The sequence below is a fragment of the Delphinus delphis genome, chromosome 18 (genome assembly GCF_949987515.2).
Source record: "Delphinus delphis chromosome 18, mDelDel1.2, whole genome shotgun sequence".
Taxonomy (NCBI): Eukaryota; Metazoa; Chordata; class Mammalia; order Artiodactyla; family Delphinidae; genus Delphinus; species Delphinus delphis.
Genome location: NC_082700.1, coordinates 2,876,885 through 2,901,113, shown reverse-complemented (window position 1 = coordinate 2,901,113; position 24,229 = coordinate 2,876,885). Strand labels below are relative to the sequence as shown.

The 24,229-nt window shown below is 44.8% G+C and overlaps 1 protein-coding gene across 1 annotated transcript in view; it reads left to right on the top strand.

Moving 5' to 3' along the window:
• Nucleotides 1–24,229, top strand: part of MIPEP (mitochondrial intermediate peptidase) — a 133,409-nt gene that overhangs the window by 73,416 nt on the left and 35,764 nt on the right. Inside the window, exons 15-16 of the mRNA XM_059995707.1 lie at nucleotides 1,190–1,264; nucleotides 3,872–3,991. Of these exons, the coding sequence (XP_059851690.1) occupies nucleotides 1,190–1,264; nucleotides 3,872–3,991 (195 nt within the window). The remainder of the gene's footprint in view (nucleotides 1–1,189; nucleotides 1,265–3,871; nucleotides 3,992–24,229) is intronic.

The following is a 24,229-nucleotide window of genomic DNA, read 5'->3' as shown; positions in this document are numbered from 1 at the left end:
TTCTTGCGTTAGTTCACTCCTCCTGCAGATGTGCACTGAGTGTCTGCTGTGTGCCAGGCACTGTTCTAGGCCCTGGGGAGAGATCTGTATAGATATATAGATACACATGTGCACACACACGCGGCAGTGCCTGCTTCCCCTTCCAGCTCACAGCTCACATTACCACTCACCAGTGTTTAGTCTATACAGCTGTAGTGCACAGTAACCTGCCGTAAGTCTCTTACATAATTTGTTTCTCTTTAGAAGGGCTTTTAACTTGATTTAGATTGTCAATAGAATTGTATAAAATGGCAGCTGTCTTCAGTAAACGCCAGTATTAATGATTTTAAAGTAGAGTAAGGGCTTCCCTGGTGGCGCAGTGGTTGGGAGTCCGCCTGCCGATGCAGGGGACACGGGTTCGTGCCCCGGTCCGGGAAGATCCCACATGCTGCGGAGCGGCTGGGCCCGTGAGCCATGGCCGCTGAGCCTGCGCATCCGGAGCCTGTGCTCCGCAATGGGAGAGGCCACAACAGTGAGAGGCCCGCGTACCAAAAAAAAAAAAAAAAAAAAAAGTAGAGTAAGATTGGCTACAGCACTTCCCCAGCTACATTATTAGTTTATTTGTAAGAGAATACGTGACGTTACATGATTATGGCTAATTAGAGAGGAAGCCCTAAATTGTATAGGGACATTAATCAGACTGCGTTTCCAAGCCCTGCAATTCTTTCAGGTTGGAAAATAAAAGAAGGCACAGTTCATTATCATGGTTATTTGTCGGGATATGTTGTTCAGCTCCAGTACTGACTGGCACCATGGACTAGAGTTTATTTCTTGACTTTGTGACCTTTGGTTCCTGTCATCAGTCAGTACGTGCTCTTAAGGTCAACAGAGCACTTGAATGGACTTTCATTGCTAACAAAGGGACAGAAAAAGTACTAACTTTTCCTAACGTTTTAACTAGAGTTTTAAAGAACAGTGCCAATGTCTGACTTCCCTACAATCCTGTATTTTCACGTACAAACCCCTGTTTGATAATTACCGCTTTTTGAAATTCAGTGGAATGTATTCATCCTTTATCTTGTCCTCGAAAATATTTCAAAGTTATTATTAAACCACAATGAAATTGTATCATTTGATGTTATTTTTAACCTTCCTGCCTCAAAAGTGCACAGTGCAGTTTACTCACATACATATTGTTTTGTTTTTCAAGCCACTGCCCAGAAATATGGTGTCTCGTCTTTGCGAATCTAAAAAGGTTTGTGCGGCAGCAGACATGCAGCTTCAGGTGGGTGTGTGCCTTTGTTCTGAAGTTTTCCACAGATATTATTCAAAATAAATGTATAACTTTAAATTCTTGCCAGTGCTACCCATTTATTATAATAATTATGCTTCCAAAACATCTTTCCTCTGAGTTCAGAGAACTTGACCTTGACTAATCATTTGGTCTTCCAACCGTCCTTAGGAAGTAGATGTCAAATAAGGTTATTTCCCAATTTCAGTGGAAAATCAAAGAGTGGAAAAGTTTTACCTGACTTCTTCTAAATGGTGCATTTCAGCAACCAAGTTATATCTTTTTGTTCACTTTGTATCTTTTTTTAAATTTGTGTTTTTAGATGTGAAGTTTAAACAGTAATGACTTAGTTTTTAGTAAAACTCAAAGCCAGTGTTCCAGGTTTCCAGATAAAGACGAGAAACATTTTATAAACCATCTGGATGTCAGGTCTGTGTGATACCAGATGTTTAGGTTATTTGTAATTTCTGAGATTGTTTATGGAGTTATTCCTCTTCATCAGATCTTGAGTGTTATGTAAACACAGCCTAAACACCCATCTTTCATCTCAGGCAGTATTCACTTTCTAATGATCCAGTCACCTGTTTAAAAGTGTAGCCACTATTGAATTGCTTTATAGGTGTATAAAGTTCAGTCCCTAGAAAGTAATGAATGTGCTCTGTTTTTTTGGACCTTAAAATACACGTTTCAGTGAAGAAGATGCCTGCTATAGACGAAACCATGGATTAATAACATTATTTAGTGTCTATTTGTATCACACAATTGCAAAAAGATTTCTGGATTATTTGAAAGGTTAACATTACGTGGCAGTAGTCTTCTGATTTACTCGTATCTGTCGTGGGAGTCCTACCTTTTAAAAGCCCGTGTCCTGGCGTCCTTTGCAACACTTGTTCCAGTGATTTTCTTCTGAAAAGGAAAACCAACCTTTCTGTACTTCTGCCCTCCAAAAAGAATAAGGAGAGAGAGGGAGAGGGGGGTTGAAAAGCTGGAGGAGAAGGGAGGGAAGGAGGTTCCCACCCGAAGGGCCGCTCACGCTGCTTTCCTGTCACACAGCCATCCCCTGAGCCGTGGGGACAACCCAGGGTGGAAGGGAGTTGCTGCAGATTTCTAAGCGGGTATCAGTAGTGGTTTTTAAATTGTGCCTTTTAAATTGTTATTTATTGCTGTACATTATTCTAGAAATAGCTCCTGTTTTTCTGCAGCTCTAAGGTTCCTGGTCCCAAGCACGCAGGACCCCCGGGGGGGCTTGTCGCCTAGGGTTGTTTGGTTCATCAGCAAATGAGCATGAAATATTGGGGTGGCCAAAAAGTTCGTTCGGGTTTTTCTGCTAGATGTTGCAGCATACAGAAAACCCCGAACGAACTTTTTGACCAACCCAATATTGTTACTCATTGCAGAACATAGAATGGAAAGAGCTGTATTTAATATATGTTTAGATTGCCAGTTATAGCAAAGCAATATTTAGGAAATGTCTATATTTTTCCAGCGAAGGTTTAAACTTGACTTTATAATATAGAACCATAACTCTCTATCTAGATGAAGCCAGAAGTTATAGAGGTCATTTAAATTTTTTCTTTTATATAAACTAATCCTCACTTCTTTCAAGTCAACAGCTGCACATTCTCTACAAATTCCTATTTTGAATCCGAAAGATATGTATCGGAAACATAATCACTTGACAGTTTTTTCTTTTAAAATAAAATATTTTCTACTTGCTTGCTTCAGGTAAAATGCAGACAATGTTAATAAGTCAAATGTTGCAGTGAAAAAGCACTTTACTTGAGGTTTTCTGCCTAAAGTTTAGCTTTCAGAGCTTGGTAAATACGCAGCAGTTCATGTTTAAACTCCTTCTAATGCTTTACTCTCCTCTCATGTTTCAGTGGCCTCTGTCCTCTCCTTGGAGAGGAGTGAGCCTTCCCTACCAGTCACCTCCTTAAGCCAGGGTCGCCCCGCCCAGCAGCTGCTTCCTCTGAGCCCTGACAGCAGGGCTGGGGTCTGCCTTGGTCCTGGCCTCAGACTCTCCGACAGCTGCTCCTGAATCCTGTGTAACACCCCTGCTTCCTCACCTCACTTCACCCCGCCTTTCACCTCTCATCAACGAACTAGGATTCTCACCCTGTCATTTCGCTCATTTAATTACATCAGGATTCTAGGAAGAAGCCAAACAGTATTTATTAGCTCCAGGGGGTCACAGGTCATAACTTAATTTTTTCATATTTCCAGATATATATATATATATATATATATATTTCCATATGTGTGTGTGTGTGTGTGTGTGTGTGTGTGTGTGTGTGTGTGTGTAGTTCTGTGGTCACAAATTTAATTCACTACACTGTACAGAAAGAGTACCTTATAGATAGGGTTCAGAATTCCTTAATATCCTTAATCATGGAGAGGTTGAGAGCTTTCCTTTTCATCATTAACATGGTCTTAAATGTGGTATGAAATGCAAAATACATCTCAAGCCTCATACACTTATACGTGTGACTGCCCAACTGCGACTTGCAGTTATTATTCTGGTAGACTTGTAACATCTTTGGTCGCCTACATCATAGATGTAAGCATGGTGCCCAAACTAAATAGGTGCGTTCTTCCGTCCAGGTCTTTTATGCTGCTCTGGATCAGATCTACCATGGGAAGCATCCCCTGAGGAGCTCGACCACAGACATCCTCAGGGACACCCAGGAGAAGTTCTATGGCTTACCGTACGTCCCAAACACTGTGAGTCTGGCGTTCCGACCCTGTTGTGTGCCACTGAATGGGTGTACGTGTCAAGTGGGCGGGGTGTGAAATCCTCTCCTGGATGTTGAGGTTTCCTGAGGGGCAGATGCTAGAAACGCCTGACTCACCCACTGCCCCCAGCCGTCCGTTTACATGTACTTATTTTCCTCCTGCCAGCAGGGTTTTTCTAGATTCCTAGGGAAGTGGGCTAAAAAAAGGCCCTTGGAGTTAGTCTGTGTTCTTTTTCATTATTTATTTGTGACGAGAAAAACAGCGATGTAAGATGAACGTGATGATCGGTCCCCAGCCGCTCTCACTGCAAAGAGAATCCACACTGATTGAGGACCCGCTTGTGTCGGGACCGTGACGGGCACCCTCGGTGCTCTGTTGGGATGGAGAGCGGGCGCATCGCCACCGTTCACTGAGGACCAGGTGCCAGACTCCGTCCGATTGCTTGGCAAAAGCCCTGACTCAGAAGGACCTGTGAACTCGATGCTTACCCGTCACAGGGGTGCACGGGGGGCTTGTGCCAGTTACGTACCTGGTCTAGGGTCGTGTGGGTAGTGAGCGGTGGTGTTGGGATTCCCACCCAGCCTGAAGCCGTGTCCTCAGCAGCCCAGGTTCCGTGAGGAAGCTGCATGCTGGGGAAGAGTGCCCTGGGTCCTGGCACTCAGGAGACTGGCGCTTTCAGATCACTCGGGACCTCAGGTCCAAGCGATGGGAACCCGACTCCTAGTGGCTTAAGCAGAAAGGGTGTTTTTTGAGCCCCGTGGCTGGAAGGTGCAGGGGTCGGTCTGTTTGGTTGCCGGTTAGCTGGGTTGAGTTAGTTCTTACACAGTGTTGTTAGAAATGTTTCTCCTTCTTTCGTCTTTCAGCTGTGTCTTTCTCTGGATTTGTCTTATTCTCAGGGAGGTGGCCCTGACTTGGTGGCATGGTGGCCGCCGGAAGGTCCAGCTTAGCCCATCTCATAGAAAGAAAGCTCATTTGAAAATGCTCTGTAAGCCGTAAAATGCCAAATAAATGTGGTTTCATTTGGTAACAGTGTTGGATACCAGCATGTGTTGTGCTGAGTTTAAGTTCATCAGTAAACTGTAACTGTCCACTAGATCTTCAGGTCCTAATACTTGAACATGTGGGACTGTTCATCTTTACCAGACAAGGAAAGTCACAGGAAATTTCATCTTCATAAGATTCCTTATCAGCAGTGTTTGATTGTCATAGAAGCTTCGTCATCTATTTGTGATGCGTAATGCTAGTCACACTACCTTCCTATTTTTGACCATATATATAAGAAATTTATTGTTCCAGTGCTGTGTACTACTGTGTACTTGAATTATCTATATTAGTGAAAATCTGTAATAATAAGAATAGTCTCACTCTTCATCAGTGGAATCATAGTAACACTTGCCTACATGTAGGGAAAAACGACATCCTTTAAGGGTGTTTTCCCGTTTACGGAGCATTGCCTGACCCACGTGCTTTTGTGCTCATTTTATGTTCTTCTTTGCTTAGCTTTAAAATCAGTGTGACTTGAACTCCACGTGGTTATGTCACCAGAGGGTAGTGAAGTCGTAGGGACACCAATATTAGGAGGAACTGGGCTGCTTTCTGAAGCCACCTCAGCTTGGCTGAGTTGTCACCCCCAGCTTGCTTTATCTTAAGTCTTATAACAATTGAGCTGTGTCTCTTTTGAGAAGAAAACCCAGGAAATTCCCTGGTGGTCCAGTGGTTAGGATTCGGTGCTTTCATTGCCGTGGCCTGGATTCAGCCCCTGGTTGGGGAACTGAGATCCTCTAAGCCGTGCGGCATGGCCAAAATAAAAATAAAAACAATGTTAGAAAAATAGAAGAGAAGAGAACTCAGATTTCCTCACCATGCAGGTTTCTTTTGTGTAGTGATTAGATATACAAAGATGAGGTGACATTGGTACCCAATTCTGCATCAACTATCAGTAAATTATTTTTAATTTAAAAGGAAGGATGTTGTTATTAAGTCCACTATCCTTATTCTAACTCCTTTGAGAAAATATAAAGGTTTATCTCTTCACTGAGATTACCTCCCCCATTCATGGTCAGTAAGCTGTAGCTCTTTGTGTCAGTTGTTTTGGGAGGTCTTTAGAAGAAGCATAGCTACATTTAGAGAAAACAGGCATTCTTTAAAGGCTTGTCTTTTTTTTTTAATGTCTGAGCGCTCGTTGATTTGCACAAGTGTTCTGTCCTTCCTGCGTAGCAACTTTGGCCTCTCATCCATTTGTCAACTCACCATGAGACCCGTAACAAACCTTCCCGTAACACAGAAAATGAGACCAGGGCGCTCGTTGGAATTCTTCGGTGTAGTATCCATCAGGATAGTAAGACAAGAAGAAAAGATAGAAGCGCTGGAAAGGAAGACACAAAACTGTCAGTATTTGCCGATGATTGATTGCTGAGAAAATCCAGAGTGTGTAGAGGTAAATTATTAAAATTAATGAGAAGTTAGCAACCTTTCTAGATAAACAATATATAAAAATTTAATCCATCCCTGTTTACCAGCAACAAACAAAAAAATTGTAAATATACCATTAAGGCAAGAAAAAAATATAAGGTGGTGCCTCCCCAGACGTCTTTTTAAAAAAGCAGCTAATTTCCGGCTCCTAAACAAAGAACTGAACCATATTTATAGATAGGAAGATTTGATATAAAAACAATATCACCTTTTCTCCATTTAACCTATACTCTTAATGTAATGTGATTCTCCTCGTTTGTTGGCTTGAAGCTAACGAGCTGAGTGTATGATTTTATGTGGAAGCGCGATGGCCAAGGAGCAGCTTTGAAGAACAGTGGCAGGTGGGTGGGCTTGCCCCGTCAGGATTAGTACTCAGAGGAGGCTGGAGGAATTAGGACAGTGTAACGATGCTGCAAGGGCTGCAGGGACAGATGGTGGAGCAGAGCCCAGAGCCTGAAAGCTGGCTCAGCACATTTACGGCCTCTTGACCACAAGCTGAATAACACTGCAGGTCTGTGGGCCGAGAAGAGGTTGGTTTATTTTAAATGGTGCTGTCGCTATCCATCGTCCATATGGAAAAGAGGAAACTCGGATCTGTCTCGTTCTGTGATAAATAAGTAAAGAGTTAAATTTGTAGAGATGGTGGGAGTGTCTTTCTGACAGCTCCTTTCTGTTCCTGCTCAGACTCGCATGTCATACAGACAACACAAAAGACATAAACTGTAGAACAGTAGACGGATACATTCCACTGTATTAAAATCTGCGTCTTCCGTTCATCAAAAAACCAGGTGAAAAACAGTGAAAAGCTACAGACTGGAAGTAGAGGTTGTCAACACATGTAACTGGAAAAAGATTCTTTTCCTTTTTAAATGAATTAATTTTGATTGTGGTACAAAAAACACAGGACATGAAAGGTACCATCTTGAACCATAAACAAGACGAAAAGACAACCCTCAGAATGGGAGAAAATATTTGCAAATGAAGCAACTGACAAAGGATTAATCTCCAAAATTTACAAGCAGCTCATGCAGCTCAATATCAAAAAAACAAACAACCCAACCCAAAAATGGGCAGAAGACCTAAATAGACATTTCTCCAAAGAAGATATACAGATTGCCAACAAACACATGAAAGAATGCTCAACATCATTAATCATTAGAGAAATGCAAATCAAAACTACAATGAGATACCATCTCACACCGGCCAGAATGGCCATCATCAAAAAATCTAGAAACAATAAATGCTGGAGAGGGTGTGGAGGAAAGGGAGGCCTCTTGCACTGTTGGTGGGAATGTAAATTGATACAGCCACCATGGAGAACAGTATGGAGGTTTCTTAAAAAGCTAAAAATAGAACTACCATACGACCCAGCAATCCCACTACTGGGCATATACCCTGAGAAAACCATAATTCAAAAAGAGTCATGTACCAAAATGTTCATTGCAGCTCTATTTACAATAGCCAGGACATGGAAGCAACCTTTAAGTGTCCATCAGCAGATGAATGGATAAAGGAGATGTGGCACATATATACAATGGAATATTACTCAGCCATAAAAAGGAACGAAACTGAGTTATTTGTAGTGAGGTGGATGGACCTAGACTGTCATACAGAGTGAACTAAGAAAGAGAAAAACAAATACTGTATGCTAACACATATATATGGAATCTAAAAAAAAGGTTCTGAAGAACATAGGGGCAAGACAGGAATAAAGATGAAGACATAGAGAATGGACTTGAGGACACGGGGAGGGGGAAGGGTAAGCTAGGACAAAGTGAGAGTGGCATGGACATATATACACTACCAAACATACAATAGATAGCTAGTGGGAAGCAGCCACATAGCACAGGGAGATCAGCTCGGTGCTTTGTCACCACCTAGAGGGGTGGGATAGGGAGGGAGATGCAAGAGGGAGGAGATATGGGGATATATGTATATGTATAGCTGATTCACTTTGTTATACAGCAGAAAGTAACACATCATTGTAAAGCAATTATACTCCAATAAAGATATTAAAAAATATATAATTTTAGACATTTAGCCAAAAAAAAAAAAAGTACCATCTTGGAAAAGACGGTGCCTTGAATGCACTGCATAAGATGACCTCGGTGTTCGTTGGGGCATGCGGTGAAGCCGTGTCAGGATGCCGTCTCACTCTCACCCATCAGGCGACAGAGAAAACCACAGACAGTGACCAGTGCTGGCCAGGCTGTGGAGTCACAGTCACACGTGGGCAGAGTTGCGTTTGCCGTGACTACTTGGAAATCAGCTGGGTGTCACCTCTTAACGTTGAGGATAGACCCTGTGACCCAGCAGTTCCTCCTACGTGGAACCCAGAGAAAGTGTTGTCTTAGGTCCTAAGCATTGAGGATAGGAATGTGTACAACAGCACTGTTTGTAAATGGGGGGAAAAGGAGGGGGCTTCTGGGAAGAACCCACGCAATTGTGAGCACAAAAATAGATGAATGATTTCGGGCATATTCATCGGCTGGGATACTGTGCAGCAGGGAAATCGCGATGATGAGCTTGAGAAGCAAAATGTAAAGTAAAAAAAAAATGAGCTTCAGAAGAAATAGATTTTGTACATTTATATAAAGTTCAAAATCACACAGAACTAAGCAGTACATTATCATAGATCTCTACGTACTTAGTAAAACTGTAAAGAAAACGAAGGAATAGTAAGCCCAGAATTGAGGCAGCGCTAACCGCTGGAGCAAGGAAGGGGAGCACAGAAGTCTTAGAAATATTTTATTTCTTAAACTGATTAATAGGCTTGTGGTTGATAAATTGGCCATTCTGTGGAGTATAGGAATATATTCTTGGTATGTAGAACGTACCCTACGTGTTGAAAGGCTGTTTTGACTGCCGTGTATGGGGTACAGAGGGGTTGGGGGACCAGCTGGAAAGTTATTAGCGCGTTGTCGGGACAGCGCTGCTGGCAGCCCTGGTGGGGGGAGGGGGTGTCGGGCAGGTTCGGGGACCATGTGGAAGGTGGGTGTGGAAGGTGGGGAGCCTGGTGGGGCCGGGGCGGGAAGTTGGGTTCAGGGTGACTGCCAGGTTCTAACGTGAGATGGACAGGAGACTTCTCGAGTCCCCTGAGACCAGAGGAGGGGCAGTTTTCCCCTCTACTCATCTCCAGAGATTGTTTTTCTCCAATGAATCATTTTATTTCCTCAAATTAAACAATGAGAAAAGGAAAATATAATTTATACGACAACCTACAGCACATTGAGGCTTTCCGATGCATCGTACAGCTGGTACAGCGGGTACCCTGGGATATTAGTTTTCAGTTCCAGAGGCAGGCTTCTCCCCAGAAGGATGGGTGAGGAAAAGAGGCGCCTTCGTTTTCATCAGGCCCTGCGTTCTTCCTCCCCCTTGCTGGGCTGTGCCCTCACCTGGGCCAGCATCCCTGGGGGCTGAACACCCCTCAGGCGCAGCTCGGTGACACTGTGAGGTTAGCTACAAGGAGGAAGAGGCCGCTGGACGGGCAGAGGAGGGTCAGAGGCTCAGGAGCCCGCAGACCCACTTGGTGCTGGCGCTCCATAAGCTGGGAGGGGCGGCCCCCACGGTGGGCAGGGCTGGCGTCAGTGAAACAGGAAGACGGGAGGGGTGCAGAGGGGAAGGGTTTAGCCTGAGGTGAGGATGCTGTTGGATCCATGGGTCTGAAGGCCAGGAAGCAGATCCTGGCGGGAGCCGTGTAGATTTGGGAGGTGTTGACCTTCAGAGAGGATGCTGTGAGCTGTGGAGGGGGACAGCGCCCCTGAGCGGGGGACCTGCAAGAGGTGGCACACCCGGGTCAGCCGGTGTCGGTGGGGAAGATCTTCTGATTGAAATAGCTTTTTCTCAAATACCAGCAAAAACTGAAATTTTAAACGTATTTCCTATTTCTACCACTATTACAGTACAACGCTGTGCCCTTTTCTATTAATTTAGGGTTACATTGTGCTACGTCGCTTGGACCATCAGTTGTAGGACATTTATCGTGGATGTGTGTTGTGAGTTCCCAAAGAACAGACTGATAGATAAACTTTCATCAGACAACTCACATGTGATCTGAGGGCTTCCCGTCTGGAAACTGCTCAAGTTTTCGAGCAGATTCTTAAGCTGGTGTTTGCCGCTGTCACGATGATAAGTGCAAAGGACAGTGGCCGCTAGTTGACCAGTTGGGAGTTGGAGTGCAGTCAGGGGTGACCCGGTCGTTTGTCCAGTGTGCTCACCCGGGTCAGCGTTCATTCACGCGCCGCCCCTGACCCCGGAGGGCTGAGCCCGCAGAGGGGAGGGAGCGGGAGAGGCTGGGGGCAGCCCGGCCGTGTGCGCTTGCCTTGTGGTGTTTCCCTTTGGTTGGTTTTTCAAGAGTCTCAAAAAGAAGAAAGGTAACAGAAACACTCGCCACGAGAGGACGTCATTGCTCCCCACGGTTGGGGTGTGCTACCGCTAGAGGTTATTTTCTCTCCTGCTCACTGAAGAACTTCTTTCTTCAGAATATACACGTGAGTGTGTATAGAGATCCATGCAGACACCCGACGTGTGTGCATTCCAGCACGTGAGGAATTCCGGTTTTATAGCTTTAATTTTGAATGTATATTTCAAAGCTCTTCATAGATGTCACAAGTTCAGTTCGTAATAAAATTGTGTCAGCTTATTGACCATGTGGCGTCAAGCATTCATGAGTTTATTTTAAAAGCTCTAATTTTAGATTAACTGATAAAACACTAAGATAAGGAAATATCTATTAAATGATTTCTATCTAGATTAAAATGGCAGATGTTTTCTTATTAGTTATTTTTAAGGAAAGCCTGGTGAGAGAAAGCTTTGATCACACGGGAGCCTTTATATGGAAATCCGAGGTCTGCTTTTGGCCTTCGTCTCTTCTTGCCTCACACTCGCTCCGATGTGGGTTCAAAGAATGGCATAAATGTCTCTTTTTTTCAATGTGTAAAAAAAAGAAAAAATACTATTAAACAGTAGAACTAGACCCCGAGGTGGTTAAAAGTTCATCTTTTTCTCTCCAGAGAATTCCACTTCAATTATTTGGTAGAAATTCTCCTATTTTAGCTCTTTTTCCCCCTGGGGAAGAGGTTACATTTCCTCCTGTTCTTATGCCCTGGCTCTGGTACAAATGAAAAAAGTCTCCTGGGAGGTAAAGGCATGCCCAGGTGGCACAGTTTGGAGTATCTGACGTTGCTAAGCAAATGTTAGATTAAACAAAACAATATTTATTTTTTCTCTATCTTAAATACAAAGACCATATGGTACATACCTAGAAAAACCTAAGTGGTTAATTGCATGTTAAATTCCTTTCCTCTTTGGCTGCATAAACAACTGAGAAAATATTTACCTTCTCTGTCATGCTAGATTTATTTATGACTTTGTAACTAAAACACAGAAGTGTTATAAATTGAAACTTTAATCTCACAATTGACTCACTTTCTAAAAATTTATATGGTTTCAGTTTGTGGGACAGCTGCAACTCTAGATTTCACTGATTTAAAACATGAGGAAATTATGTGACTACCCGGTTGTTTTTATAATGTAGTCCTTTGAGCCAAGTCACCGACTCTCATTTTCATCTTGGTTTTCATGAATAGTGCTATGCTTTTTTTCTTTTGCCTGAAAATTCACATAGGCTAGATAAAATGAAATTTAAAAATCCAGGATATTCATTTGTTCTTTACCAGGTAGACTTTGCGTTTTAAATAATACACGTGTGTCTTGTAGATTTGATGCTGTTTACATTTCCAGAAGCTTCCGCCCTAGTGATCGTCTGAGTGAGTCACGTTCTTGTCCATGGTGAGCGTGGGCAGGATGCAGGGAGCTCGGGGCCCAGAGGGCTCGTCCTGGTGTCTTTATACCTGTGCCCCTGGGACTCTGGGGGCAGCACCAGCTCCTGTAAGAGGCCTCTGGTTGAGTGATGCTAATCTTACATTTTAACTATGTTTGAGTCATGCATGCATGTGACCAAAAATCCGAAGGCGTGAAAGGCTTTGCAGCTGGTCTCCCTCCCACTCTGGCCCCGTCCCCTGGGACACCGTGTCACGTTGTTCTCTCACACGCACCTGAAGATGGAACCAGCTCCCACAGACACAGACATGCTTCTCACCTGCCTCTGCTCCGGGTGGGCCGGCCTTACGCGGGGCAGTTAGTGAGGAGCCCTTGTCTCTGCAGAGAGACCTTTTCTCAGTGCGCCCTGGAAACCCTTCGGGGGTGGGCCTTCCCGCCGCGGTCCTGCGGGTCCTGCGGGTCCTGCATTCTGGCCTCAGGCTGTGGTGCGCCCCCTGCCCGGAGCCCCCTCCTCTTCTCCACGCTTGCCTCCCGGGAAAGGCCGCTTCTCCAGACCCCGTCCTTCCTCTGTCGCACAGTCTCACAGAAAGCAGGTTTGCCCTCCCTATCCTTCACCCCAGGTTCTCATTTCTTGATGTCATTTGACTAATTCCTGTCGTCCCAAATGGAGTGAAATTCCCTAAGAGCAAGGCCCATTCTCATTTATTCACCGCTTCTCCAGGGCCCCACACGGTATGCAAGGTACACGCCCAGCAAATATTTATTGAAGATTTTTTTTAACCTTTTTATTGGCCATGACTTACATACAGTGCACAAATCCTGATATACAGCTCCATGAATTTTTATATACGTACAGACCTTTGTAACCACCACCCAGGTCAGGAGACCAACGTTTCCGGGACCTCAGAAGGCACTGAACCCCTCAGTCAACGCACCTTCCCCACGAGGTAACCCCTGGCTCTGCCCGTTTGAGCCTCGTGCAAGGGCTGTCGTGTGGTTTGTACTCTTGGGTCCTTGGTGACCCAGGTGAGAACAGTCCCGGTAGAGCCGTGGGAGTGGAGGCCCAGTGAGTGCGGGTCAGGAGAGGACGGAGGGAGGGGACTTGGGGACGCTCTGGTGATTTCCTGCGGGGGGAGAGGAATGGGGCTTGGAGGGGGCGTGGGTCAGAGAGGCTGTTTCTCTGTTGGATTTCATTTTGGTCTTTAAGAAGAGAAATGACACGCAGAGGCTGGTGAGAAGGATCTGCAGAGACTGACAAAGAACACTGCCCGAGAGTGATGGGGACGTGGCCGGGGGTGAGTCTTCCACAGGCGCGCAGGGTCAGCCTCGCCGGCGCACGCTTGTGGGAAGAGGCTGGGGCCCGGAGGGGCCGTGGTGGACGTTCCCTTCGGGCTGCTTTGTTCTGTGGTTCAGGACGCGGGCGTTAGGGAGTGAGTGGGGACAGGGCGCCGCTAGCTCCCAGGACGGCGTTAGGGGCCCGGGGCCCACAGGAGGCAGGCGAGGCCCGCCGGGCCACGGCACGGCCGTGGGGGCTCAGGGGCCGCGCTCTGGCCAGGGCTGTGTCTCTGCCACGTGGGTCCGGTGGCACGAGGAGGTGGTGGCCTTGGAGCGTGCAGAGCTGTCCTGATGACCCACCGTGGGCTTGCCGGGCAGAGAGAACATGAGTCCCGGGGCTGCGGCCTGTGCGCAGGCGGCGGGCTCAGCGGGTCCCGAGTCCCGGCGGGGTCTGGGACCGGCTCCTAGAGTGAGGGAAGGGCCTCGGAGACAGCGATGGTGCAGGCGTAACCGTGGGCGCGAGACAGGAGGTGGGGCTGAGGACGGCGTCCCCCAAGGAGAGGAAGAAGGGAAGGAGTCAGGAGGCCAGGGCGCCGTGAGCTTCCTGTCGCTGCTGTCACAGGTCTCTGCCCATTTAGTGGCTTACAGCAGCACAGGCGTTTCTCCTCTCAGGGTTCTGGAGGTCGGGAGGCCGAAGCGAGCCATGGGCTAGAGTCGCTGTGCCGGCAGCCGGCCCCCGCGGGGCTCGGGGAGGCTCACTCCTGCGCTGGCCTCTCCTGGAGGCCGCACGGCTCCACCTCGTCGCCCTCTCACGTCGCCTCCACCCTTGACCTGCCTGCTTCCCTCCTGCAGGGACGCGGGCGGTGGCATTCGGGGGCCACTCACGTAACCCGGGGTGCTCCCTGGGGTGCTCCCGCGGCCTCCTGTGAGGGGCAGCTGCAGGTTCTGAGGCGGGGGGAGGGGCATTTAAGGACTCGCTGAGCGGTCGCTGGCGTCCTCAGACCTGCGACAGGAGCAGCCTTGGCGAGAGCGAAGATGAGACAGAAGTGAGAGCCTCCGGGAAGGAGTGGCCGCAGCCGCGGGAGCGGGGAGCTGGGCAGCACCGCGGCCTCCCGTCCAGGCCGGGGACCCGGGGGAGGGCCCAAGATCGCGGGGAGAGCCAGGTTTCTGTTGCAGCAGAAGAGTGAAGGGGGCCGTCAAGGGGGCAGGTGAAAATACAGGCAGTTTTGCTCCCGACGAGAGCTCAGTGGAGAGTGGGCGGGAGAAGCGGGGAGGGCGGGAAGTGGGACCCGTGGAGGGGGGCGTCGTGTGGCCTCCTGAGCCAAGAGGGCGGTGGTGGTGATGGAGCAGGTAACCCTGTGGACGCAGAGACCTGTGTGCGCCCGCCCAGCTGCTCTGTTGTCACAGTAAATTCCTCAGAGTGGGATTGCTGGGCTGCAAGTCACGCACAGTTTATTTCCCACACACGTGCAAAGTTAAAGTCCAGATAGCGTTCCCTTGACAGTGTGATAGGCCACACACGCTGCAACTTATTTTTACGTGTAATTCTTTTATTCCCAGTAAAACCAGCATCTTCCCCTATGACATTTTTCCATCTGTATGGATGTTAGGGGGTGAATTGCCTATTTTTGTCATCTTCCCATGTTTAGGTTGATCTTTTTGTTACTGATTTTTATAGGAATGTTAACCTTTTATCTTTTTTGTTGTAAATATTTCCCACACCTTGTTATTCAGCTTTCAACTTCGTTTGTAATTTTTTTTTTTTTTTTTAACATTCAGAAGGTTTTATTGTCAGTTTGCTAGATGGTGGTGATTGTTGTTTTTAGTTAAATCTATCAGGCTTTTCTCTGAGTTTCCTGTCACGCTTAAAAATAACTTGTTAGCCTGAGAATATTTAAATTTTTGCCAATATTTTCTTCTAGACTCTTGTGGTTTTATTTTTGACTTTTAAATCTTTGATTGCTTAAGCTTCTAGTGGTGTAAAGTATGAGATTTGGAACCAGCTTTACTTTTTCTTATTGGTTTTTGAAAAACCCACTTTCCCCACTGATTTGAAAAGGCCTCCTTTATGAGATGCTGAGTTTCATATACAAGATTTGTGTCTGAGCTTCCGTTTCAGGGCTCCTGCTGAGGCTGGATAATCCTTTGTGACGTTTTTTGTTATCAGTTGTTCTGTTTTTGTTCTTTTACACAGATGCCTTACTCTGTTACGGATCTGCTTGTTCCTATCACACCGTTTTATATTTACTGGTCTTCTTAGAAGTGCCTCACACATCTTGTTAAATGTATTCCTGTTGTATGACTTTTTTTTTTTTTTTTTTTTGCTGTTGTGAATGGGTCTGTTAGTCTCTCTTTCCCACTTCCTCTAGCTGTTTATCATTGGCACATAGAAAGTTATTTATTTTAGTTTGTTGATTTTGTGGCTGGCATTCTTAATGAACACCTACTGCTTTTGATATGTATTCACTGGGGTTTGGAGGTTTTCCAGATACCGCTCTCTCTCTCTAAATGTGTATTTACATGTATAGATGAAACCTCACAACACGTATAAATAATGTTTTGCTGCCCCTTCTCAGTATTTCTGTGACCCTGGTGTCCTTCACTGAGCATCCTGGTCGTGTTCACGGTCTCAGTGGCATATTTCTGGTTGGAGCTGTGATTTGAAAGCGAGCCAGCACGTGTGTTTGAGACTATTCCTGGATCAAGAGTGTGTATTCAGATTATGAAGGCAGGAGTGAGGCAGTGAGGTGTGGACACAGGCAGGGAGGCTGGAGTTCTTGGGGGCGGGGGGGGTGAGCAACAGAGGCTCCCCCAAGGGTGAGGTCACCCCACGTGGTGGGTGATGCAGGCGCAATGCTTATATGGACCTCTGGGCTCAGATGCCTGCTCGGGGGCCTCAGATGTTCCTCTGTGACGGTGAGCTCTGACCTGTGTGGTTACTGTGGAGAGGGAGTGAGGTCATGCATGTCAGAAGCACTTAGCCCAGTGCCTGGCACGTTTGAACACACAACAAATGTTAAGTATCATTGCTGTTACTATTCTTGTCAGTGTAATACATGATTACTGAAAGGGGGGATTTCATGATACAGGTGGTGTGCGGGAAAGATAACTTCAAGAGTTGCATGTAGGATGGCTGAGAGCAGAAGCACGTTAATACATTAAAGCAGACGGACATCCCTGTGTGTTCGGCATTGTTTGGTCAGGATGTTGAGGCTGATCCCTGCCCCGCAAGGACAGCCGTGGGCCGGGCCACTGAGTCCCTGGAGTAGTGCGCCCACGGCCATGTGCTCCAGCACTGTTTCCCCGACCAGGTTATTCATGTGTGAGAATGGTTTACCTTGGAGTCGTTTACATCTCGATTTGTAACGTATATAATTAATAATTATGAAAGCAAGCACCCAGCTGGTTCATTTATTTAATAGACTTTCTCTTCAGGTCTCTAACTAAGTGATGACGTATTCACATGTGTATGTTTTTCAAGTCTCAGGGAAGCTTTGAAATACTTGCTGATTTATGGAGAGTAAAAAGTGAACCAGACTTTCTCAGAACATTTAGAAAAATTCAGACACTTAAGAGCTAAAATCAAACAATATTTGAAATGATTTATACAATTTCAGCAATAACTTCTTTCCACTTAAGCCGGCGTACAGTCTAAACAGCCCTTTCATGCTCAGTCCTTTAAATGAAAGCAGTGGAGGTCTATAAATCAAGCGATCGTTTACACTTATCTCATAACACTTTTTCTAACTCATTTTCCCTCTTAAAACTTAGTATATCCTCCAGAAATTTGAACCCGTCCTATATGGAGTTTAAATTAAAGTGAATAAGTAAATACATAAGAAGATCTTGGAGAATAATATCCGGCCTCAGCTTAGTTTAGAAGAGCAGCGTGACAGCAAGTGCTGCTGCGCGGGCTCGTCTGAAATGAGGGAACCGCTGTAGGTGGTTGGTCTTGGGGGTGAGAGAGGAACCAGCCCCGTCTGTCACTGGGGGGACCACGGCCGCTGGTCCCGGGAGGACCCACAACACTTCGTCCTGATGATTTCTGATAACCTCGTATTTGAAACAGTTCACTCGTGAGTTGCAGACATCGCTCCCACGTACCTTGCCCCAACTTCCCCGATGATGAGGTCCAGTGCTAGCATGGTGCGTCGTCCAGTCTGGGAAGCGACGTTGGTACGGTCCTTACTCGGTAACCTGAGTTATTTTCACATCTGCATTTGCTCATTGTGGTCACTCCTGAAATTGACTGTCGTTCATTTTCCAGGGTGGTGCGCCTCAGAACGCTTACACCTCATGAGCCTAATCTATAACCTGCAGCTCCTTCTGTTCAGTTTAGAGGATGACCAGGCTTCATGATCACCCTGGAGACAGGACAGTAGAAGCAGGATCAGGAGAGACTGGCCCATCATCCGAGAGCCTGCTTTCTACTCACTAGAGTGTCGAGCACTAAATGCAGAGCGCTGCGGGGAGGGGCTCTTCATCTCTTCGTCTCTGCTTCCCTGTTGGGGGAAATCCACTATCTTAAGATCACCCATCTTAAGCTTTTTCATGTGTTGTTATATCCTTGGCATCTCTCTGTACTTACAGTAGCACTGATTTTCTTATCAGTGTCCTTGAACTGTTAACTCATTGACTTTCAAGCATTCTGACCAAACCCACAATACAAGATGCTTACGTTATATGTTTAGGTATGTAAAACTGAAACAAAAGTGCCACAGACTGAAAGTTACTCTAATTGTGTGCACTGTACTCTAGTATTTTCCCTTTTTTTAAATTTTTTAAAATGCTCATTACAACCTGCTGTATTGGTTTCACAAACCACTGTAGAAAATGGCCTCACAGTCTGAAGAACACCATGTTAACTGATCTTGTCCTGTTCTTTTGCTTACTCTACCCTTCTTTCCCAAATCAACCAGAAGACCTTTTCAGAGAGAGATGCTTTACAACTACGTCATTTAGAAATAAACCACGACTCCCATTTGATCCCAGCCCCGCCGTTTCTCCTCACGTGGTACTTCATTTGACAGACACTGTCTTTTAGGAAAGACACGTGTGTGTATAAGACAGTGTGAAAAATGACATGGTGCAGTCTGGGATGCTCTGCTGTAGAGCGGGGAGTGTTCAGGTCTGCCTCAGGGAGTACGAAATAACCTCTTTCCTGGGCTTGGTCACTTCTGATTCAGATTCTGCCCCAACTGAAGCCAGGGTAGGAGGAGGGGAAGAGGGACAAGTGACGTGTGACAGGAGGAGAGGCCTGAACTTTGTGAGCAGAGCAGGGACATGAGCAGATATAAACAGAAGGGAAGAGTTATAGTTTCAATACAGAGGATGAGGTGGAGGGTACAGAGACTGAAGGCAGGGAGAAAAGAATCTATCCAAGTAACAGAAAACATATAAAAATGTAGTGAATTTACCATATACTTAGACACATCCATTTTTATTTGTAAAAATGATCTACTTGATCATCTTGGTAATATTTCATTCCCTCCTATCTCAGCAATGCAGTCTCAAAATCTTTTTACAAAATATATTTTTATCCAGCATTTCAGTTGTTTCATTCAGGAGGGTTGTTCGAAATACCACGTTCATCGTGCAGCAAAACTGACGTCCCTCCGTCAAGTTTCTCTTTCTTTCCTTCAGGTCTTCCTGTTATGCTTTTGTTTAATGTTATATTGGGAGATTGCCTTCATTTTTTTTTTCTTCCTCCTGTTTTTGGCTTGGTTGGTTTTAGTTTTGATTTTCATGATTATATTTTTATTGCCAGTAGCTGATGCTTCCTCTTTCTTTTTCATAGCATCTTGATCTTGTTTAATGAATGCAGCTTTTTTGGTTACAAAAATAAATGCACATAGACCCTGCCCTAAAGCTCTTACAATCCAGGCAAGAGATGATGAGTTTCTAAATCTGGGCATTGACAGTAGGCATGTATATAAGGGAAAAATTTAAGAAATGTATTGAGATAAAATTGTCAGGACTTGAGGACTGATCAGTATCTGGGGACAAGGAATCAAGGGTCAGTGCTGATTCTCAATCTGATAAAAGAGCATCTAGGAAAAACCCACAGCTAACATTCTACTCAGTGGTCAAAGACTTGAGAGCTTTCCCCTAAGATAGGAGTAAGACAACATTGTCTGCCTTCTATTCAATATTGTATTATAGGTTTAAACCAGAGCAATTAGGCAAGAAAAAGAAATAAAAGACATTCAGACTGGAAAGGAGGAAGTAGAGTTTTCTCTATTGTGAGTAACATGATCTTGTACATAGAAAATCCAAAGGAATTTACAAAAATCTATTAGAGCTAAAAAACAGGTTCAGTAAGGTTGTAGGATATGAGATCAATAACAAAAATCAGCTGTATTTCTGTACTCCAGCAATAAAACCCCCAAAATTAAGAAAACAGTTCAATTTACAATAGCATCAAAAATAAACTGATTTTTAGGAATAAATTTAACAAAAAAGTTTAACACTTGTATACTGAAAACCATAAAATATCGTTGAAAGAAATTAAAGAAGACCCAAATAAATGAAAAGATGTCTTGCATTCATGGATTAGAAGACTTATCAATTAAGATGGTAACACTCTCCCAATTGACCTGCAGATTCAATACAATCACTATTGAAATCTCAGCTGCCTTTTTTTTTTTTTTTTTTTTTGCTGTACGCAGGCCTCTCACTGTTGTGGCCTCTCCCGTTGTGGAGCACAGGCTCCGGAGGCGCAGGCTCAGCGGCCATGGCTCACGGGCCCAGCCGCTCCGCGGCACGTGGGATCCTCCCGGACCGGGGCACAAACCCGTGTCCCCTAGCATCGGCAGGTGGACTCTCAACCACTGCGCCCCAGGGAAGCCCTCAGCTGCCTTTTTTGCAGAAACTGTCAGGCTGATTATAAGATTCATATGGAAATTCAGGGGACCCAGAGTAGCCAAAACGGTCCTGAAAAAGAAGAGAAAATTGGAGGAGTCACATTTCCTGATTTCAAAACTTGCTACAAAGCAGTAGTAATCAAGACTGGAATTTCAAGAGTAAAGTCACCAAAATGGTAATGTAGGAGATCCCAGTCTCAGTCCCCCACAGAGATCAACAGTTAGCTATCCCTGAGCAAAAACATCTCTGGGAGAGTCCTAGAGTCCACTTAAGAAATATCAGAAACAGTGAAATAAAAAGCCTTAGAATAACCTCACAAGACGAGAAGGGAGCAGCTGCACGTTGCTGCATCCTGCCAGCCCCCTGCCAGCCCCACTCGACGTCCAGAGGGAGCTTCCCTGCCGGACAGTGTGCACCTCACTGGGAAAGGGGCGGGGGGAGGTGACCAGCCTCCTCAGCCTTTCAGACGCGTGCAAAGGTCCACTTCAGTTTCACCCACCCCAGATCAGCAAAGGTGAGATGTACAGAGATGGCGAGGAACCAGGAGGAGAAGCAGGGGCCGCCAACAGCAGCTGTGTCGCAGGAGTGATGGCGGATCACAGACCTGCTCTGCAGACAAACCCAGCACGTTCTGCCGCCAAAGAAACCAACGTGCAGCACAGTGCGGACCCCTGTAGGTTTCAGCAGTGTTCTCCCACAGGTACACATGTGCCCTGACACCTGAGTCCCTCCACTTCCTCTCTGACCCCTCCTGGTGGAGCCTGGGAACTGCACCTCAGGCCTCTGCAGCTGCGTGAGTGCAAGACGCCAGCCTAGACCCCTGGGGCTGACCTCCACTGCCATGTATGCCTCAGGGCTCAGTAACTGACCCCAAAGAAATGGAGATCCAGGAACTGTCCAACACAGAACTCAAAATAATTGTTCTAATGGTACTCAAAGAACTAAAAGAGAGCACAGAATAACAATTTAATGATACAGAGGAAAACAATACAAGAGCAAAATGAAAAGTTCAACAAAGAGATAGGGAACGTAACTGGAGAATTCAATAGAGAGCTTCAACAGCAGACTTGACCAAGTGGGAGAAAGAATCAACAGAAGACAGATCAATTGAAATTATCCAGTCAGAGGACCAAAAAGTAAAAAGAGTAAAAAAACCTGAAGAAATCCTACAGACTTAATGGGACACCATCAAGAGAAGTAACGTAGTTATCATTGAAGTCCCTGAAGGAGAAGAGAGGGAGAGAAGGGGTAGAAAGCTTATTTAAAGAACTAATGGCTGAGAACGTCCCAATCCTGGGGAGTGATCTGGATATCCCAAGTTCATGAAGCTAACAGGCCACCCTGAAATTTCAATCCAAAACAATCTTCTCCAAGATACATAATAAAACTGTCTAAAATCAAAGACAAAAGAATTTTTAAAGCTACAAGAGAAAAAATTCTTTCATACACAGAAATCAACTCCATAAGGCTATGAGCAGTCTTCTCAGTAGAGACCTTATAGGCAAGGAGAGAATGGGATGAATATTCGAAGTGCTGAAAGAAACTGCCAACTAAGAATACTTTACCCAGCAAAGCTGTCCTTCAGAAATGAAGGTGAGATGAAGACTTTCCCTAATAAACAAGAGCTGAAGGAATTCATCACCACTAACTCTGCCTTGCATCACTAAACCTGGAAGGAATTCTTCAAGCTGAACTGAAATAAGGCTAATTAGTAACATAAAAACATACAACATATTGGTAAAGACAAGCATATGATCAGGTGCAGAATACTCAATATTGTAACATGGTGTTAACTCGAGTGTAAAGGTTAGAAGACAGAAGTATTAAAAAATAGCTGTTGCGGGCTTCCCTGGTGGCGCAGTGGTTGAGAGTCCGCCTGCCGATGCAGGGGACACGGGTTCGTGCCCTGGTCTGGGAAGATCCCACATGCTGTGGAGCAGCTAAGCCCGTGAGCCATGGCCGCTGAGCCTGCGCGTCCGGAGCCTGTGCTCCGCAACGGGAGAGGCCACAGCAGTGAGAGGCCTGCATACTGAGAAAAAAAAAAAACAAAAAACAAGAAAAACTGTTGCTATAGTAATTTGTTAATAGATACACTATATAAAAAGATGTGAATATTGACATCAAAAACATATAAGAAAAGGAGTAAAAGAAGCGTAAATGTTTTTATGTGATCAAAGTTAAATTGTTCTCAGTGTAAAACAGACAGTTATATCTCTAACATGTTTTATGTAGACCGTATGGTAACCATAAAGCCTAAACCTACAGTAGATTCAGAAAAGATAAAGAGAAGGAAATCAAAGTGTACCGTATGGAAAATCATCAAGTTACAAAGGAAGTTAATCAGAAAAGGAGCAAGGAAACTACAAGTGAGCCAGAAAAACAATTAAAAGATGGCGTGAAAAAGTCCTTACGAATCAGTAATTACTCTAAATGTAAACGGACTGAACGCTCCCATCAAAAGGCATAGAGTGTCTGAGGGATTAAAAACTACCCAAACAATAAGCTGCCTGCGAGAGACTCACTTCAGCTTGAAGGACACAGACTCAAAAGCAAGGGATGGGAAACGACGCTCGTTCAAATGGAAAACAAAAGAGAGTATGGGTAGCTACACTTACATCACACGGAAGAGACTCTGAGCCAAAAATGGTAACAAGAGACAAAGAAGGTTATTACATAATGATAAAGCAGTCAGTTCATCAAGAAAATATAACAGTCATAAATATACATGCACCTAACATCAGAGCACCTAACCGTATTAAACAGATACTAACAGATCTGAAGGAAGAAACAGACAGCCTTATCATAGGGGACTTCAGTATCCCAGTCTCAGCAATGGACAGATCATTCAGACAAAATCAATGGGAAAACGCTGGACTTGAGCCATGTTTTATACAGACGGACCTGACAAACACAGAACATTCCACTGAACAGCAGCAAGGTACGCATTCTTCTCAAGTGCACGTGCAACGTTCTCCAGCATAGATGATGCGATAGGTCACAAAACAAGTCTTAGCAAATATAAGAAGACTGAAATCATACCAGCTATCTTTTCTGACCAAAATGCCATAAAGCTAGAAATCAGTAACAGGAGGAGAGCTGGAAATTACACAGATATGTGGAAATTAAACAACATACTCCTGGAAAACCAGCAGGTCAGAGAAATCAAAAGAAAAAATTTAAAATATCTTGAAACAAAAATGGAAGCAAAACATATCAAATTATGGAATGCTGCAAAAGTGGTTCTAAGTGGGAAGGTTATAGCCATAAACACCTACATTTAAGAAGAAATACCTCAAATAAACAACCTGACTATAAACCTCAAGGAACTAGAAGAAGAAGAACAAAAAAAGAAAACAAAATTAAACTCAGAGTTAGTTAGCAGAAGAAAGGAAATAACAAAGATGAGAGAGAAATGAAGAGAGACTAAAAAGACAGTAGAAAAGATCAATGAAACCAAGAGCTGGTTTTTTGAAAAGAAAAACAAAGTAGACAACTGTTAGCTACACGTAACCAAGAAAAAGCGAGAACTCAAATACTACTACAAGTGAAAGAGGAGACATTACTATTGATAATACAAAAATACAAAGGATTGTAAGAAGACTATGAACAATTAGACACAGATTGGACCACCCAGAAGAAATGGATAAATTCCTAGAAACATACAACCTATCAAAATCGAATCATGAAGAAATAGGACATCTGAACAGACCAGTTACTAGTTAGTAAGGTGATTGAATCAGGCGTCAAAATTCTCCCAACAAACAAAAGCTTAGGACCAGATGGCTTCATTGTGAATTCTGCCAAACATTTGAAGAAAAAAATACCAATCCTTCT